The 20,323-nt window shown below is 48.4% G+C and overlaps 1 protein-coding gene across 1 annotated transcript in view; it reads right to left on the reverse strand.

Moving 5' to 3' along the window:
* NTRK3 (neurotrophic tyrosine kinase, receptor, type 3) overlaps positions 1-20,323 on the reverse strand; it is a 213,549-nt gene that overhangs the window by 147,788 nt on the left and 45,438 nt on the right. The window contains 3 exon segments of the mRNA XM_010001306.1: positions 1-97; positions 2,353-2,510; positions 9,732-9,800. Coding sequence (XP_009999608.1) covers positions 1-97; positions 2,353-2,510; positions 9,732-9,800 — 324 coding nt within the window.

A 20,323-nucleotide genomic window follows, 5' to 3' on the forward strand; every position in this document is an offset into this window, starting at 1 on the left:
TCGGGCAGGGGCGAGCCCGAGCCGTTGCAGGTGATGACAGCGTTCTCCCCTTCCCGCACCGTCAGGTTCACGTGGCTCACGCTGATCTCAGGGAGGTCTAGAAGAGCCAGACACCAAGGTGCTCAGGTGTGGAGCAGCCCTTGCTACAGCCAGCTGCAGGGTGCACACACGTGGACCCAGATTCTGCCCAGCTGTTTCCCAAAATCAGCCTCCAGCACCCAGGGATAAGCAGCAGGACGTAATGGCATGAAGATGAGGGAAAGTGTGGATGCTGGAGATATGCCACTTGAACAGAGACTCCCATCACACTCAGATTCAAACTGGTGTCCAGTTCTGGCTGCTTTACTCTTCACACAACACCCCCCCTTCTCCATCTCTTCTACTCCCACAGAAGCTGCTCTTGAGGGCAGTCGCCTGGGACAGGAACACTGCATGTGCTGGGAGAGGATCCAAAGTGTTACCACCTCCAGGGACAAAGCACAGAGTGCCCAGCACTCTGGGCAAGGATAGTGTCCCTCTAATTTATAACAATCAAGAGATGACCAAGGATGTGTCCTCATATTAACTGCAGCTCTCTAATAAAAGGTGCCCTTGTTCTTCCTTGGTGGTAGCAGAGATTCACTGATTTATGGTGGCTCTGATTTACACCATTTCCTTACTTGCTGCCACCGGTGCCAAGTACCCTTACAACGTGAAACAAGACAGTGCAGGTTGCAAGAAGGGCAAACAGCCTTCTTACATGGGGGAGGCTTCCTGGGCTCACTGTAGAGGCAAACTGGGTAGGGGGGTACTGGCCAGAAGTCCCTTCTCATCACAGGCCAGCAGCATTCATCACATCAACCCACAGTCATGGATAGGGATACACATCCTCTCACTGCCATCAGGGAGGTACATCAGGAGGAAGCAACATTGCACTGATTTGAGGGGATGCCAGAAGAAAGGAGGCAGGAGTCAAGGCCTGACAAAGCTGCATAGGTGACAGGAATCAGCAGAGAGGGAAACAACAGGGACACACACCATCTTTCCAGCATGAGCTGATACCAAACATGGTTACACCAAGCTATGTCAGCCCTCAGCAACAAAGGACAAATACCAATGGAGTGTTGTTGCAACATCCCTGGAATCATCTCAATGCCAGAACAGAAAGACTTTTCTCTGGAGGAAAGCAGATCAACGCCCTTCCAAGAGATTGCAAGGTCAATGCCCACCCTGCACATCATCACATTCGTGTTCCCAAACCAGCACCCTGCTGTCACCTCCAGTTTAATATCACCGTCAACAGAGTCACCTTCTCCTGTCCCTGATCCCTAGGGTTGTGGGTTTTTTTTTTCCTCTAATCCTTGCAGATTATTCTTCCCATGTGGGGAGGAAATTACAGCACACTCTCAAACCTTTTTAGTTCATCCACATGCAGGCACAGTTTGGCCAATTTCCAGAATTTAATAAAGGGACATCATGAACTTGGGGAGGAAAAAAAAGTCATGCAAATCTAAAAGTGCATGCTGCTTGTCTGCTACTGCCATAAGAAAGAAAAAAAAAATAACCCAAATTCCTAGAACAGAAGGCAATTATCAGAAAAATAAAACCTCTGGTTTTCCTTCTTTCAGCCCATGAGCTTGACAGCTGCTTGCACACAGACAGTTCAATTGCTCTGCTGAAGAGACACCTCCTTCCCCTTACTCTGCAAGGGATGCTTTCCAATAATATCAATAGTAGAGCAAAAATTGACACCAAACAGGCAGCTGATGTGTGAGCAAGGTGAAGGTAAAGGGATGACTATTAAACATGCCTCATGTTGCTCCTGGGGCCACTGGTCTTTTAAACATCATAAAGAAGTGGAAAGAGACAAAAAGTCACTCCTGCCTCTTCCCTACAGACATGGGCTTTCAACAGAAAAAAACTAAGACAAAAGAAAATGAACACATATGTATTTAAGAATAACCATGAAAGATAAGGTAGCAGCATCTTTTAATGATATGCTCTTTCTAGGATTTTTTAGACAGAGGTAGAGCAACATGAAACATCCTTTATCAAGACACCACGTAGACTCACCACACACACACTGGCAGCTGTGACATCCTTCACAGCATTTCAGGGAAGGAAATGTCCCAAATCATCCAATACTTTCCTGAATACAGTAACAGCAGACCCACATTTACCCAGATAACCTGGTTTTAATCCATAAACTACTCCAAATCAGCTTCAGTCATCTTTTACTTGACCACAAAGTGGGATCACGTGAGCACCAGGTTCCCCTGGTTTCTCTGGTTGAACCAGAGGTGCTGGGTATGGCAGGGCTCCCTCCCAGCACTCCCCTGGTCTCCTCCACACCCAGCCCTGGCTGCACCTTACCACACTGGGTGATATTCATCTCCTGCAGAGAGATGATGGCAGCATCCATGTTCATACAGTAGAGCTCCTGGTACTGCAGGTTTGCTTCACCCTTCTCCTGCCAGAGCTGGATCCAGCGGATGTCACAGCTGCAGTTAAAAAGGTTCCTCTCTAGTCTCCTATGGGCAGAGAGAGGGTGAGAAAGGATGGTGGGGTGAGGAAGGACAAGTAGGGCCATCACCAGGCTCCAGGCTTTCCAAGGACAGCCATCGTGTAGGTGGCAAGGGGAGTGACTGTTTGAGCCAGGGGATAATCTCTTCCACTTTATTTGCCTGGTTCACATCTGGTTTAACATTGTTCACATCTCTCCTGACTCAAGAGAGGCCACAGTTACACATCCATGCGTTCACACACGCACGCAAGGTTTTACATCTCCCAGGGCAACACACAGGTACATGCTACATCTTTCACTGCAAGATCTGCACATCTGCAGCTTAGTTCCACAGCAATGTTGTCCAGACAGCCAAACCATCCACCCCTCAGCAAAGCAGCAGGCAGCTCCTCACTGCCCTAAAAAATTGAGTCATGCCTACAAATCCCACCTCAGCATGGGTCCAAGACCCTGCTGGGAAAGTCACACCTTCCAGTCCCTACGAGCACTCAGGGAAGCTGATGACTTTTCTCTTAAGCACCTTGTACAAGAACAGCCTCCTGATGACTCAGGACACAAGCTAATGGGCAGAGTATCATGCATTTTAATCAAATCAGACAGCTCTGTGCTGAGACCCTGCTGACCTGGCCAGGAGAAATGGAAAAAAAATGCACTGTCTTTAATGTACTTCATTTAAAACACATTTACACATAGTTTATATACCAGGAATATTTATTGTAATTGATTTTCCAGCCTATTAACCATTTCATTTACATGTTTAAAGCCCTGCAATTCTCTGTGGAGACACAGGGAGGGCAGGTCCCAACAGGGAGGAAAATCCAGTGCTCAGCCAGTACAGGCTGAGTTACCAGTGTGGGTTGCAATGATAGTGAAACAGGACATACAGCCTGAACAAACAAAATATCTCCCCACTTAACTGTGAAGCAAAATAAAGCAGGGAGCAGAGGAACCAGCAGTGCAAAAGGTGAGTTCAGTCACCCCAAAGCAGAAGAGCAGCTCCAAAGGTCAAATCATTGCTTCACGTGACATCTAGATCCCCCTGCCATACAGGGGAAAGGTGGCTTTCTGGTCTGTTCCATGTGTTACTGCAAAATTCATGCTTGCTTTTACAAAATTAATTACACCAACTAGCAGGATTTAGAAACAACTTTCCAAATATGTGTAGCTGCTGGTTCATCCATATAATACTAGAAAAGAAGGGACAAGAAGGAATCTTCTCGTAGCACCCAGGAGTCTTAAACTTGAACCTTGGTGATGCCACTTTGAATCTTCTCATAGAAAAAGATGCTATCTGACCTTTTTTTTATTATTAAGAACAAACACAGAGTTAAACTTCACTCTGTAGCTTCTCATTAGTTCATTGCTTTCCCATTAAAAGCACCTAAACCCTTGCAAGGCAGGTACAAGGCTCAGACAAGTGACTCAAAGGCCAAAGCACTAAATTTAACACACCAGAGCAGATTAGCACAATGACTTGGTGGGACTCAAATGATGAGGTACTCCCTGCATGCTATGACAGCTGCTTCCAGTGCCTCACACAGGCTTTGCAACTTCTTCAGCATGGCTATGAATCCACATTCTCCTCGGGATTCTCCCAAGGTCACTGCTACCCAGCAGGATGTGGGTAAAAGCCAGGGGCTCAGGTACCAGCAAAGCAGGTAACCAGAGTTATACCTTGGGGCCTGGCAGGGAGCTGAGGGAGCTTAGAGGCAATAGGGGAGAAATTCTGCTCCATTGCAATCATCCTCACAGAAGGAGGCTGGTGGGGAGGAGCTGCTGTCCCAGCACTTCAGGGCAGCTCCCTAAGGAACCGACAGCAGCGTTTGCTGCCCATTGCTAATTCATGAAGGGCCATGAATAATGCAGAAGCAAGGGGCTCCAGTGCAGAACTTACCCACGACTTGCCCCAGCATCAGTGATGTAACTCACTCGAATCAAGACCCCTCAGAGGGGCTTTTGCACAAATTAACTCCCATCACTAGCTGGATATGCCAAGTGCCACCAGCAGCTGGCCTCGCACCAGGGGTAGAAGGGACATGGAAACAGGCAATCATTTTATAAAACACACACTGCAAAAGCATTCTTGACACATGGGACATGCCCTTCCTCCTCACTTGCTGCCCACCCTTCCATGCCAGCTGGCTCTCTAGAGAAGTACATAGGGATTTCCATGCTCACACTGTCCTCCACATTCCTAAAAATCTGAACCTCCTCAGATGCCATTGATATTCCCAGACATCACTAGGAGCTGTAGCTCCTGATAACTCTTCCTGCCATGACTTCTGCTTCCACTACCTGCAACCTCCTCCTTCCTCTTTCCTCAAGAAGAAGAATCACCTCGGGTAACAGAAGATGCCCTTTGGCCAAAACCCACTGTAGGGCCAGAAGGCACCACCATGTGCTGCAAAGACATCTCCCATCACAGCAGGAAGGACAAAAACTGGTGCTGAAAGGCACAGCAGGGCAGCCAAGAGGTCTTTGCTGCTGTCATGTGCTAAATAGGTGCAGTAGCACTGCAGTGAGAGTTCAGGCAAGGGGCTCCTTCTCATGAGATATCTGGCACAGCTTACTCCTGGAGAGGACCAGTAGACCTGAAGGATATTTTTTGCATGAGCCAGAGTCATCCACCAGCCCCAGGCGAAGCACAGGCTTGCAGCAGGGTGTGCTCCAGGCACAGCCCTTCACAAAAGCAGGCACTCTCTTGGGCTTATGTTTGGGACAGAGCAAAACAGGGACAATCATGTTCTGTCATTTAAGGGGATGATGACAGAGCTGAACGCCTGGAGCCATGCAGACACCAAGTCAGAGCCACAGGTGCCTGGCTAAGCCCAGCTTCACTCCTCAAAGAAAGCTGTACCTGTTGCCTCCCAAAACTGCCTGGACAGCCTACACCAGGGTGGACCAGTGCAGGAGAGAGATCCCAGGACATACTACAACAAACAAGACTTCACACACATGGAGCAGGTTGTTTTCAGGCTAGACAGTGAAATGAGATACACACCTAGTCCCACAATTCCCCAGTCATCAGCTAAAACAAAGCTCTCTGCAGCTAAACCCTCTCAGAGGGCAGTGGAAATCCTTGCCATGTGTCTGTTTTGCTTCCCATAAAAGTGCTGCCAAGGCTTCACACACTTGCAATTAAAACACTCTCCTACCTCAGGACTGAGACTGTTTTCCTAAGTTTGAAAACCAAAAAGCACCCAAAGAGAGAACAAGATCTATATTGTTTTCTATTTCTATTTATTTCCCAAAACCAAGGCTTCTCTTGGGGGTCCAGCCAAAACTATTCTTTCCAAAGCCCTGCCAGAAAGAGATGGAATAAAGAGGGAAGAACTGAGACAGGGAGCAACACATCATGCCTGACAGTGGGATTAGCTAATGCAGAGAGCAGGCAAGTACCCAGTGTCTAACTACAACTCTATTAGTGTGACTGTTGGCAGCAATATTTTTAATCTAGAGGCACAGATGATGTTAAGTTGGGCTCCTAACATTAACAGATATGTGCTATGCCCCATCCCCACCAAAGCCTCTGGCTGGAGCATTGCAGAAATCCACTGCAGGGCAAGCTGGCAGGGGCTGTTGGCATTAGAAATGCTGAGGGGCTGGGCAGAGCTGCAAGATGCTCAGAACTACAAGGGTTTGTACAACCAAAGATGTAATTGGATCCAGAGCCTCAGGTCTTTCCGGGAAGGGATTTCTTGAAATGTCAGCCCTAAGCTCTCTGAGGACATGACAAAGGAAGCCAAGGACACGACAGAGGAAACCAGCTGTGACTTCTGGATGAGAAAGACTGAGTCCAAAGTTTATGAACTGTTGCATGTGTTGGATGTTTCCCTGCACACATTCAGCTCAGACTTAGGAAGAGCTGTGCACACATTGGCCCAAACCCTGCTGGTCAAGGTCAACCTGTCCTGTGCAAATAAGGGCTGGAGTTACTGGAAACCATTCCAAGCCTTACTTCTGGCCAGAAGAAAGAGATAATATTCTTTGGAACTGTGCCTTATTTTTGCCATCCTTTCTTCAGTGAGTCAGCAGGGGAAAAGCTGGGATCAGTTGAAGAGAAAAAACTCTGCTTTAAAGTAATAACCCCTTCCTGAGCTTGTGATGCCCTGAATGCCACCAGGCAGCTGTTTGAAGCCCCAAGTTCCCATCCACCTGCTGACTCTTGTAGCATGGCATGATCTTCCCATTAGTCTTTCATTCTTTACTGCTCCATGTTCACCATGAGTGGCTTTGTCAAGTCTCATGTTCCCTGGCAATCTCCATGTTCCATCAGTTGTAGTTCCTCTCTTCCCAACACTCCCCTGGAGACAATCCTCTCATCACTTCCCTTCCAGCATGTTCTGCTGCTCCCAGCTGCCTTGTTGCAAGTCACAGCTTTGCTTTTCATGACTGTCCTCCCTCTGAACCCCCACATGCCTGGTAGCACTGGGACACCAGTACTCAATATAAGGTGCCTCTGGAGAACTATTGTAGACCTACATGTGCTTGTCCCACCTACCTTTCCTGTAGAGCTAACCCTCTCAGGAAGCACAGACTCTTGCCAGTATCTGTGTGTCTCTAGTGTCTTGTGACCTCTCCACAACCATGCACAAGTGCTGCTGCTCAGTCTGGGTTCCTCAGGTTTGCTGCCTCTGCACCCACCTCTGCTGCTCACTGCCTTGTTCCTTTCCCTAGTGTTCTGGCTCAACTTCAAGTCCTTGGCTAATGTCAGTCTACAACTCCCTTTCTAGCTTTCACCAGTGCTTCAGAACCACTTTATGTGGGACATGTATTGTCTCCTTCCCAGATTTTGCAAGTCTCCTTGAAGCCCAGTGTGCCAAAAAACTGTCTTCTACTCAACCATCCTCTCTGTTTCTGAAAAAACCCACCATATTTCCCACTTTTGCACATTACTCAACCATCCTCTCTGTTTCTGAAAAAAACCCACCATATTTCCCACTTTTGCACATCTATTACTAATTTCTCCCCATCTTTGCTTTTCCTCATCACCAGGTCCCATTCTTCTAGCACTCAGGACTGTGACCACCCTACAGCAGATAATATGTCTTTATCTTAACTCTTAATATCTTTATGTGAATGATTATTCAGAGCCCATCACTCAGGCTACACCTCCATGATGTTTTCTCCCAAACAAATCCAAAGTTCATCAGGATGTTCTCACAGCTCCAGGGAGGACACTCCAGGCACATCACCCTGCCCCATTAACACCAATGTCCCAGCAGATATTAACTAAAATATCCCTCTTGTGTTATGCTTTGGGGAACAGCATAATCCTGTTATTCCAGTACTGACCACCCTACCTATGTGCACAAGGATGAAGGGACCCTAGTGATAAGGAGCCAGAGAAGAACATTCATCAGGAAGCACAAGTGACAAAACAATTCTTCAGAAAAAATTCATTTGACCAGGCTTTTCCTCCAGCCCAGCCAACAGGAAGCCAGACCCTGAAGCTACACACATCTGTAGGTCTAAGCTGATCACAGGAGCTGGAGCCAGGGGGTGGTTTCCAAGACCCCTTTTGCAGCATGGTGGCAGGAGAGGTCTGGCCCAGCCTCCAGCCTCACCTGGTGTGAAGCTTCCCCATAAGACACTGTGGACACCACACATCAGTGCTGCTTTTCCACCCCATCACCCCTTCCTATCAACCAGCCATGGTTGATATGGCTGTGCATTTCTATCCACATTTTCTCTCTGCATTACTGTTTTCTCCCACATTTCTATCTGCATTTCTTTCATCAACTAGGGCTTGTTAACTCCAAGAAAACCACTCTGAGCAGAGCTCCAACCAGAGCCAAGTAATTCAGCTCCCTCCTGTTTGCCAGGCTGCAGAGCACTGGCCCCAGGTGACTCTGCTGACACCAAAGCCACCCCAAGCCACCAGCTTCCCTGTCAGAATCACCACAGCAGGACAACCCAACTCTATTATTCATCAAGTGGGAACAAGTGCACTTTGCTGCCCAAACAGCAGCACCTCAATTTCCTTTGTGCTTGGTATTGATCTTTTAAGCCCAATTTGGGCTGGCAGACCTGGGATGTGCCTGAAGAAAAAAACATGACCAAATGAAACAAAGCCACATAAAAATGGGCCTCAATGAAGTATTCCCATCAATCTGCAGGCTCATGATCACCCCAGGCCCTGCCAGGGCCTCTAGCTCAGGACTGCAGCCCCATTTGCTCCTCCACTCTTGGGTCTCTCTTGGGTAACAACCATCAATCTGAGTTTTTCCAGACAGTGCAATGACAATAAGTAAAGGTCTAAGAATACAAATGACTCATCCTATTAAACTTGAAACCAGAGCCAGGCTTGAAAAATATTTGGAGCTGTAATCAGCAAGGAGACTAATTCCAAATTCAGCATTTTAACTCTGCAAGCAGATTCCCCATCAGAAGGGTGTTTCTCCATTTTCTAATATCACTATTAGTATTTTTCATTTAACAATTTGACAGAAATAAAATACACTGCAGTAACATCAGTGATAACACACTTACTCCCACTTGAAAGACTGTCTTTATTCTTTCATAAGTCACTTCTACCTTACAGCTCTATTGATCATCAGTGAGGATGAATGGAGCTTCCCAGGATCCTCTGGGACAAATCCTACATATATATATTTTTTTATACCCACCAAACAACTATTTCTAAAATTCAACAAAACAGGTCATCAGGGCAATGCTCCATTGATTTCATGTCCACTTACTCTTCAAGCACAGCATGGAATGCTCTATCAATAATTCAGCAGGCTGAAGGCCACCAGTGCCCCAGGAGAGATACTATCTCATCTCCAACACTGGAACTGGGTGGTGCCTAAATAGCTGGAGAGCAAAGGAGGCTTAAAAAGTAGGAGTGACTTGTAAAGCATATCCATGAGCCAAGGAAAAACAGTTATCCTTACCCCGCGGTGGAGGAGGAACAAGGATTTGAGAAGAGTCACTCAAGATCTGGCCTACTAAGTATTTCTAGTGTGTTCCCAGAGTTAGTCAACCGTTTACTACTCCAAGCATGGCTTGTTCATCATCCCGACATTAATTAGCCAGCTGCTGTGAAGTTAAAAGAGAAGCAGTTCTGCTCTGATGCTCCCGTACCCATGAAAGCCTCCTAAGGATGGTGCTGCCCACTGGAGTTCTAGGTAATTATTCACAGGCTTCAAAAATAGCTCTATTTGGAAATGGTTCCTCCACTCAGCCTCCCCTCTTCTCCCTGGAGATTCCTCCAGGTGGGACTTACAGTTCAAAGAGCCGAAGGGTCTGGAAGAGCTGCCACGACAGAGTGGTGAGCCGGTTCGCGGAGAGGTCTCTGAAAATTAACAAGGAAGAAAAAAAGTCACAGTAAATAATTCCTCCTGCCCATGGCCCTACCACCACCCCAGAGCTCACCATCCTTCTTTTGCAGGAGGCTGTCAAGCAGTTAAGGACCCAAGTTTAGATTTCATAATGAGATATTTTCATGAGAATGAACTCAAATGGAAGCATCTGATTTTCCTTATTTTTTTTTTTTCCAAGGGGGAACACAGTTGATATCATGCCATTTGGTGCAAAAAAAAATTCAAACAGAGCAAGACTTGTCTTATCCTTGCCCATCAATCTGAAGCTCAACCAACCACGAGCAGAAAGAGCAGGTCTAATTACGTACCTTGAGCAAAAAAAATGGAGCACAAACATCGTGTTAAAAATAGTAACAGGTTAAAGTGACAGCATGATGATTACCCAAGGTGTTGCTGCATGATCTGCAGTAGCTGTGAGCTCAAAGTGTCCCAGCATGGCTGTGTGTTGTCTGCACCCAGGGGTCCCACCGCTACAGCGGCCAGCAGCTCCCCATCCCTCACTCCATCTGCCCAAACTTGCAAAAACATAAATCTCATCTACCTGAGAGGGCTTTGCAACCCAGCAGACATCTCCTCTGCAGCTGAAAGCCAGAGAGGATCAAAAGAGGATAAAATCAACTCAAGTTATACTAAAAGAAAAAGAGAATAAACGTGTTGGGGCAGACTAAGTGGGGAGAAGACAGAGAAAGAGAAAAGCCCTGGGTGAAAAGATGGTAATGACAACACTTCCCATAGCTGGCAGCCTTCCTGAGGACCCTGGTCATTCTGAGAGCCACCAATCAAGAGACCAACCCATGGGGGAGCAGAGGGATGGGTGGTCACATCCTCTGGCAGAGACCCAAATCCTCCCATATCTATGCTGCCCTCCAGAAACCACAGGAGATGATACCTCACATCCTTTGCTGAATGTAGCCCTGTTCCCATCAGTTCCCTCCCCTTTGCCAGCTGCCCATGCTGCAGGTGCCCTCTTGCTTCAGCCCTGCAGGCTGGGAAGAGCAGTGAAGGGCCAGAGGCGTGAACCACTTGGTTATCCACTGAACTCTTGTCTGGCCAGAGAGGAGGTGCAGGACAAGGTGGCACAGAGGTGACAGTCAGCAGTCCAGCCCACAGCTCCTGTCTGATTTGCAGAAATGACCCAAAACTAAGTCAATAAATCCCAGAATGGCTCCAGCAGCCTCTGGCATCTGGTCTGATGCATGAGGATCTGGGATGAAAGAATCATTTATCGACTTATGTCAGGTAAGGGCACATGTTGGGCAAGTGCAGAGAGGGCACAGCCCAGCTGCCCAAGGAGGGAAAAAGCCACTCCGGTCCTGTTCCACTTGCCACCAAGGGTTGTTGCAGAGCCCAAAGACCTGCAACTGTGAGTGGGGCAGCTGCTGCAGCTCCTGCTCCAGCCATCGTCCCAAAGGCTCTCCTAGCAGAAGAACAAGCCCAAGCACCAGGATGGCACAGGGCTGCATCATTACATTCTGGCTCTGCTTCACATCAGACTACCCTGCTGTGGAAACGGTGGCAAACCACGGGTGCCTCACTTCACATGACTAAGATCCCACCATTCCTACAGCTGTAGACAAACTGCCTGCAATCAAGTTTAGAAAAGCAGCAAAAATAGCAGGTGAAGCTAAGCAGGAAGAAAGAAAAAAATATCACAAAACTCCTTTTATCCACCCTGGAGCACTGAGCACCTGGAAACTTTGCAAAGACAGATGAGAAGTAGGAGGGGAAGGAGCAACTCACTGCTACTGAAAAGCAAGACAGTCAACTCCCTCCCCCAAGCCAGGGAGAAGAGGGAAGCGTAAAGGGGGATGCATGAGAGACAGCAAGATGTGGGAGAGAGCAGAAATGCAGAGGAGGGAGTGAATCTTGCTGGAATGTCCTTTCTCAAAGGTCATGTTTTGCTACATTAGGCAGAAATGTCAAGAGAAAATTGGATTCTGAAAGAGAAGAGAAAAAACAACAGGCTTTCCACGCAAATAAGGGAATCAAAAAATAGCGTGATCGTGTTATTACAATTTAGGACACAGAGATGGAGAAAGGAAACATCCTCACTAATGCAAGGAGCTTTGCCAACCAGATGTGCTCTACTTCTTGTCTCCTAAAGTCCCTGGAAACCCACTCCTACCACCTCCTCCCTCCCCCCAGGCAACAAACCACAGCAAGAAGTAGGCAGAGGGGCCGGGTCTTCGCTTGCAGACATCTGGCAGGAGACTCTGCTCTCAAAGGGCAAAGTCAGTGTCCAGTCCAACCTGACCACTGACTTCTGCAGAGCTAGTCAGGGAGGACATGCACCCATGGCTCGGTTTCAGATTGGCCAGGACACACAGGAAGAGGAATGTGTTTGTCATTGGAAACAGACACCTTGGACACTTGAAAATGTAAGGAAAGTCCTTGCAATGGGCCCTTGCAAAGGTCCCTGATCTCAGCACAAAGACAGAAAGGGGTTGCACACATCAACACACATTAAAAACACATGATTATTGTCACAAAGCCAAACACTCCAAAGGTCAGGTGCCATGACTGAGTTTCCATGTGCAAAGGGTACCTCTGCCGACTTTTTCACAGAAGATCTGGAAATCCTACAGAACAACCTCACTGCAAAGCACTGATTTCCCTCCAGAATAGATCCATCCATGCACCGGATGGGGCAGGTTTCCCAGGAAAGACAGTATGTGATTGTGTAATTAGAAACAGTACTGCAGTACATGCACACAAGGAGATTAAATTACAGCTTCATGGGTGAATCCAGCTCCAGCACTTTGTAACTCCTGTTCTGCATTGAGAGGTTCCCCCCATGCTCGAACCTTGGCTGCACTCACTGAGTTTCACAGTACTTTTTAGTGCATAAATGGAGAATATTGGGGAAAATCAAGGCTCTCCCCAGCCAGGACTAGTCCTCTCCTAGCTCCAGCTGCCTGTTCTGCCTTCCACTACTGTTTCCAAAGCCACAAATCTCCAGATCCCTGTGGTTTGCAGTGACCTGAACCCCCATCCTCCTCTGCCTGTGGCTGGGCAGTGCCAGGTCTCACCTCTCCAATCCATTTACCTTCACTCCCACTCAGCCACTTCTCCCCAGCATACTGACTCACACTACTCATTGCTGTCCAGCCACTGCCAAGTGTTTCTCATCCACAATTTCCTCCTCCATGCCCAAATCTATTATACTCCCTGCCTTTGCATCCTCCCATCCAACCCCAGTATACCGACAAGGGTTGCAGCTCCTCCTCTCACCTAGATGCAAATAACCTTTGCAAAACTTCTCACCTCAAACTGGATCAAGAATTATTCTGCCTAAATAGGGAGCAAAATCGAGCCCTCCATGCAAAACCTACCCCTTGACAGTTTTTTCCCCTCCTCAAAAGGAGAGTGCAGGTGCTCTGCAACAGGAGCATCCACCTCCTCCTTTCCACTACTTCAAATGTTTGAGTAGGTTTTTATTTGAAAATAGAAAGAACTAAAAAAAATAACAAATAATTCAGCCAGGAGTTTACACACCACACAGAAAACTTCAGCCTGAACAATTAAAATTTGGCAGAGTTATAGGACAGTGCAGGCAGTCCTGTAGCAGAGATGCCAGACAACCTTTAAAGCAGCCCATGCATCAGGTCCACCTGTAATAAATATGGCCCATCATGCATCAAGGAAACACAGGGGGAGGGAAGCAAAATGCCTTTCCTACATATTTCACAGCAGCAAACAGGAGCCTGTCTCTATCAGGACAGACTTGCCATCAGCGCTCCTGGAGCACGTTCAAACTGCTTCTCTGCCATGGGACATGTTCACTCACAAGATGGTATTTTCCACAGAAACAGTCTCTAGAAAGAGCTGCCAGCAGCCTTTTTGCCTCCAGAGCAGGCTTCAAAGGAAGTCAGTTTGGAAGAGCAGGTTGGATGGACCTCACCTGGAGCAGGCTGAGGGCAGTGGACACCCAACTCACTCAAGACTCAGGCTCAAGGCCACTTACTCTCCTGCTGCAGCAACTGTGCTCCTAAGCCTCCTGATTTTCAGGTGGCTCATCATACCATATCCCCACCAGCAACCTCACGTAGATCACAAAGGCAGAATGTTATCCCTGAGCAACAGTGGAGTCTCAGTTCTTGCTCTATCCCTCCATCTATCCCCCTCCTACATTTCAAAAAGGGTGAGTGGACATGGGACAAAAGGAATCTGGATCTGTGCACCCCAGAATAAGTGGCCTTCAGTGCAAAGGAGACAGCATGTTCTCTCTTCCCTCAATTACCCAACAGCTAAAAGTGTTTCCACTATTAAAGCCATTTTTATTCAGCTAAATTAAGCTGGATGCCTCATTAATGACACCAACAAGCAAGAGCCCCTGTAATTAAACTGTGAGCTATATTATGCAGTTCAGCCCAACACAAAGGCAGAAACACTGCTGCTGGGGAGGGACCCTCCATGCCTGTCCCTCCTCCACACATCTCCATCCTCCACTCGCCCTTGTTTCCAACCTGACACATTTACTTCTGCATGGGAGATGTTTTTCACACATTTTAATAACACAGTGCCACTCTGAAAATCCTGATCAGGGGAGGATTAACAGAGCAGAGCAGCTAAGACTGAGGGAGCACAAGAGACTGCCTGGCAGAAATGTGAGTCAAGATGCACAACCTCAGCTCTGGTCCTCAGCACTGGATATGCCAGTGACATGGTGTAGTTTGACATCTCCTGTGATCTGGGCACAGTGGGTGCTTCCCATCATCTCCCAGCTCATTGGGGGCTCAGCTGGGTGCTGAGCTGGTGAGGATGATGCCTGCAGCCTCACATGCTGCTGTAGGTGTAGACATAGCTCCATCCAGACTTCATTTCTGTAGCAAGTAAGCTGCTAAAGCTTTGGGTTTGAACCAGAGAAACGCTGGAAACTCACTCTGGGGCTTGCTTGTCCCTGCCAGATAACTCCAGTGACCTCTAAAAGCAATGTTACACTCCCCATCACCCAGCCTGCCCTCCCTTTCCACCCCCTCCTCTTCCTGTTTAGTAAGCAGCTTTGCTCATTAAGGGAAAAAATGTACTGTCCTTCCTTAATGAATGTGCTAAAATTACTCCAGCAAGTCCCAGAAGCTGCAGCAGTACAGGCCTCCCAACAAATCAAGCTCTGCAATCTTAGACTCAATTGAAATCTCCAGCAGCTCAGCACAAAGCCCAGCAGGACATGCTTGAGATGGAGCCTGCGAAAGCACCAGGCAGTGCCAGGTACCCACAAGCCATGCTCACCCACAGCAGAGTTAGCAGAATGAAATCCAGTGTTACATCAGTCAGCCTGAGATTTCCTGGGTCCCAGCAGCTGTGTGTGCTCCCTGCCCAGGCTCAGCACTAGGAGATGTGCATTTCTGCTAGGGAGGAGTAAGTTTACAGAGGTCCTGCAGCCATGGTCTGCTACTATCTACAGCTCAATTCTGCTCCTCAAGGAAGCCCTTAGCAGCACCCAGGTCTTCACTGACATCAAACACAGCAAAATCATAAAGCCTTTTGAGTTTCAATCTTCCTTTGTGAGCCTGGGAAGTGTAATTAACTCCATCATATCCACAGGTACCGTCCTGTGTCTTGTCAGGCATCTGCCACACAGCACGTCCCATCACATTAACATCTCATTTTCCCCAAATTGCTTCTTGTTCCAAGGCTAGAGTCAAAATCTGCAATAATTTCCCAAACTCAAAGCATCCTGCATTAGAGGACAGCAAGGAAACATCACTGGTGGCACACGAGAAGTGGCTCTGACACTCCAATGCCCACCTGCTAGCCCTGGAGGTCCCACAGGACAAACCACCACCACTCTGCATTCCCCAGTTGCGCAGTCTTGCTTTGTAAAATCCCAACTGCCGCCAAAACAGGGCTGAAGGAGGTGGAAGGGGTTGGTCTCCTGCACTGCTCATGCATCACCAAACAGAGGTTGCAGAGCAAGCAGGAGGGCAGGAGGCACCACGCCTCCACCACAGGGCTCCACAGCCGGCACCAGCCACACATCTGCCCTCCACCTCTCCTCCCATGACCCCTGCCAATGCAGCAAGTCATCTCCTGCTGCTGCCTGCATCCCAGCCCAGCACACTTTAAAGGCCATTTTAAAGGCCATCTCCAACCCCATGACACTTCCACACTTTCCAAGTCATCTTTTCTGAGGCATCTCCCAGCTGCTTGAAGCTTTGTTTGGAGACAAACCACCCCTCACAGCTTGTTGTTGCTCATAGTTTTGGTTCAGCACAGGGCACAGATGGGAAGCTGTCACCAGATGTGGGTAATATTGTCCTCTAGGCTTTGAGGCAGATCAGATGCAGGGATCTGACCCTCTGGACTACACTTGTCTTTTCTGTGCTTTGTGCAGTTCCACTGCTCTTCTCCAAAGACATCTGGGCTCTCAGAGGACTCAAGGAAAGGTTAAAAGCTGGGTCACCCCTGCAGTTGCTTTCCCTTTGCCTGCCAGTTCCCCTGCAGGGCACAGTCCAGCAGCATCCATGGAACATGCCAGTCTTCTGCTCAAAAAGAAGAAAAAAACCTACAAAAGGCAAGATCGCTTCTCCACAGCTGCCCTCCTGCAGATGAGACATCCTCAGAGCTGCTGTGCATCTACCACATCCCTTCTCTTCCAAACTGTAGTAATTTTGGATCCATTAGATCTGGAATATAACTGTACACAGGGCTTTTCTACTGCTTCAGCACATAGAAATAACATTGGAGATGTATTCTAATTGAGAACAAGGGTCACCAGCCAACAGCTGCAGTGAGGGACTGTGTTTACCCTGCCTGTTTGCTTCAAATTGCATGTTTCTTCAAGCTGGAAGCTGAGAAGAACCAGGGATTGCCTCCTCAGGTTTCCAGCAGACCAAGAGCAAACTGACCACTGTGTGGGCAAAGAGAGCTCTGTGCTGTGGTGAGACAGTGCAAGGAGATGGTGCAGGAAGGAGAATTGTCCCCAAGGGGCATTTCTCGGCATCTCTGAGGACAAGGTAACATCAAATCCCAAATATATGCCGTCCCAGGCTCCTGCATGTTTCCTGCCACCTTCTCCTTGAATACACTGAAACAGCAAGGACTGGTGTTCCAGAGGTACCACTGCAGCTGGAACGTTGCCCCAAAACGCACTGGGAGAGCTGGACAAGGTCCACAATGGTCTCAACTTTAACACACCAAGCACAGAGCTGCTGGGACAGAGACTGGTCCTCTGGCTCCCTTCTGAACTAGAGCTGTGTTCTCAGCTGTCAGAGGGCTCTTGCATAAAATATATATTAAAAAAATAATTCTCACCCACTTGGATGTCCAGAAATCAACAAACCTGAAATAATCTCAAACAACGCTCTTGCAGGGGGTAAGATAAGGAGAAAGGAAGTAGTTGTGCCTAAGCCCTAATTTGCCAGCCTTGAAAATGGGTGCTAGAGGCTGGGCTGGGACAGTACCAAGAGTTCTACAGAGCCTCTGAAGAATGAAAGGGGTACAAATATGAATATATGCACACATACATAGAAACCTATCTCCTAGCAATAGCAAAACAGAGCATGAGGTAGGCTAAGCTCTCAGCAGACACTGCTAAATGGTTTCCAATTAATTAACTGATTACATGATAGAACAGAAGGGGATTCAAGTGAGTGCTGTTGACCTTTAAGAATAATTAATATCATCAGGATTGCAAAACTCGTCCAAAAAAAAATAATTAGGAAGATTCTAACATTGCCTCCAAAGCCACAGCAAAGGGGAGAGGAAGGTTCTGGTTAATTGAGAGGCAGTTTCCAAGTATTTGCTAGCAAAACATTTCTCCCTTGCACTTGCTTTCTCCTACAGAGCTCTCACACACATGCTTCCTCCCTTCCCCAGTCAACACTCCCTCTCCTCACCAGATCCATTTTCTCCATCACCTTTTGTACACCCCATCCCCTTTCTGTTCCCTTTCAACCTTTTGTCCTAATGACTCCTTGCTCCAATCTTTCTCTGCAACCCTCTCTCTCTAGACTGGCCCCTGTCCCTCCCATGGTCACATCCTACTCATCCTTGACCAATCCAAAGCTCTGCTCTCTGCCTTCCCATACCTCAGGAAGGACCCCTGGTCCTTCTATATCACAAGGATCCACATTTTATCTCTACTCACCACTGGCAGCTCTATAGGCTGACAGAAGGCAAGTGCTACACAATCCCAAAAAAGCCCTTCCCTGCTTTTCCTCAGCGGTCAAATCCATCACAGAGGATGTGAAGCAGATGCAAGAGATGCACAACAGCAGGAGAAAGTGAAAGATGGGGAACTTGTGACTCTCCTTCTCATTACTCCTCAAACACATGAATACTCCCACCTCACTGTATTTTCCCTGCTTCTCTTTTCCCATTTCACTTGGCCAACAGGTCCTGTGTGGGAGAAGGGCTGGAAAGCCACTGAGCCAAGCAGGAACTGCAGTGGTGAACTTTGCAGGGAAGATCACTTGAACACACTGGGAGGGAGCATGAGCAGCCAACATCTCTTGCCAGAGAAGAGCAAAAAAAACCAAACCAACCCAACAAGCCCCAAACCCACATCCTTGGAATGAAATCCACCTTTGCAAAGAATAAATAAATTTCCTTTACTTCTTATTACCATTAAAACTTCTATGGCTTGACAATCCAATAAATTATAGATAAAAGGAAATATGGTCTTCCTGGGCTCAGAAGAGCAGGCTGCTGCCAAAGACCAGCATTTACACCAGCTAATGAAATAAAAGCCTACAGCACTCATCCCACCTCAGTGGGGAGCAGGGCTACCTGCACCCCCAGCAGGCCCAGGGGCAGTGGCTGGATACCACGAGGGACCAGAGCTGGACAGTGGGCTGGCACAGGGAGGTGCATGCACAGGGTACAGGGGACCGAAGGGACCACACTGTCAGTATGGAGATGGCAGCTGCCACCTTCCATGCTGTGTAGAGGCTCCTGGCCACAGCAGGAGACAAGGCTGATGTGTTCCAGCTACACCTCATCAAACAGCAAGAAAAACACTCAGCCCAGGAGACAGACAGCATCAAGCAGGGAGCTGCCTTGCACCAGGCTCCTCCTTCCCTCCAGAGGCCCATGAGTGGGAATGCAAAGCAGGGAGGCAGCAGAACCCTGGGAGCACCTGAGCACAAGCACAGGCTTTTGGGCAGAAACACTCCTGTTTACAGAACCCATGCACACAGACAGGAGTAATGCTCCTAGCAGAGACCTGCCTGCACCTCCACCTGAGCTGGGCTATGACATGCTTCATCACAGCCCCAGGCACACTTGGCTGAAGGTGACAGGGCACTGCTGATGACAGTGCAGTCAGAGCCCAGCAGAGCCTGCTCACTGCACTCCTCACTTGCAACCATCCCAAAAGCAGAAACACATTTTGTCTTTGACAATTAACTCTGCCAAAAACCACAAGAGTGTCTGGACATGGAAGTCAACATGTTTCCTGCTCTTATCAAACCACGTTGTGCTTATGCAGGAGAAGTATCTTTCACCCACACTTTATCTGCCAAGATTGGTCACCGTGAGGAATATTTTCAAATGAAACAACTAATCACCACGAAGCACTGAGTGCTTCAGACTGCAGCAGGCATTCCTTCTTTGTTCTGAGACAGCAAATTACCCACAATTATCAACATGCACAACTGGATACAACAAGCATTTAGCCAAAGCCCAGGGGTTGCGGGTGCAGTTAGGTTGGATGACAGTTCTCCTAGAGAACTACTCATGTGAGAAACCCACAGACAGCAGCGGGTAGTGCTGCTACAAGACAGCTCCATTCATGCTGCAGAACAAAGCCAGTGCCAGGAGCCACTGCAGTTCAGAAAGTTTATATTGCATCTGTCAAGCAGGTGTCTCAGCAGACTGGTTTCATAGCAGGAGACATGGAAGAGTAACGGTGCAGCTGGCAATGAAACCAAGCCAGCTGTCCCTCAGGTGGGCTCACACCTGATGGTTTCATCCATCTTGCACCCACAGCCAGGAGTGTACAGCCATTGCTTCACTCACTGCCCCAGGGTGCTCAGCTGGGGCTGGAAGGAGAATGGGGTTGTTCCAAGAGGCAGGCAGGGAGGTCAAGCTGCAGACTGGGCCTGAGCCAAAGGCAGGGAAGCTGGGAGGTCTCCGTGCAGGCAGGGAGGCTGGGTCAGAGCCCAGACTGCAAGCAGAGAGGGAGGGAGGGCCAAGAAGCTCGACAAGGCTAGAGAGGGTGGCAGGGCTGGTTCTAGGCTGCAGGCAGAGAGGTGACAGCTGATATGGCTGTGAGGCAGGGAGGAGCAGGGAGGCAGGGCTGCAGGCAGAGAAGCCAAAAGGCTGGAGAGTTGGGTTGGAGGCTTGGAGGCCTGAACTTCTGATGGATGGGAGGTAGAGAGGCCAAGTCACATGCAGGAAAGGGCTGGTCTGGGTTGAAGACTGGGAAGCAAGGAAGCTCAACTGCAGGCAGGAAGATGGGCATCTGTGTCAGAAGCCAAAAGGCTGGGCAGGACCCCGGGGGGGGTGCAGGGCAGGACCCGTCGCTGTCCGTGGTGCTGAAGCGCGTCCCCGC

The sequence above is a fragment of the Chaetura pelagica genome, unplaced genomic scaffold, assembly GCF_000747805.2.
Source record: "Chaetura pelagica isolate M959 unplaced genomic scaffold, ChaPel_1.0 scaffold737, whole genome shotgun sequence".
Lineage (NCBI taxonomy): Eukaryota > Metazoa > Chordata > Aves > Apodiformes > Apodidae > Chaetura > Chaetura pelagica.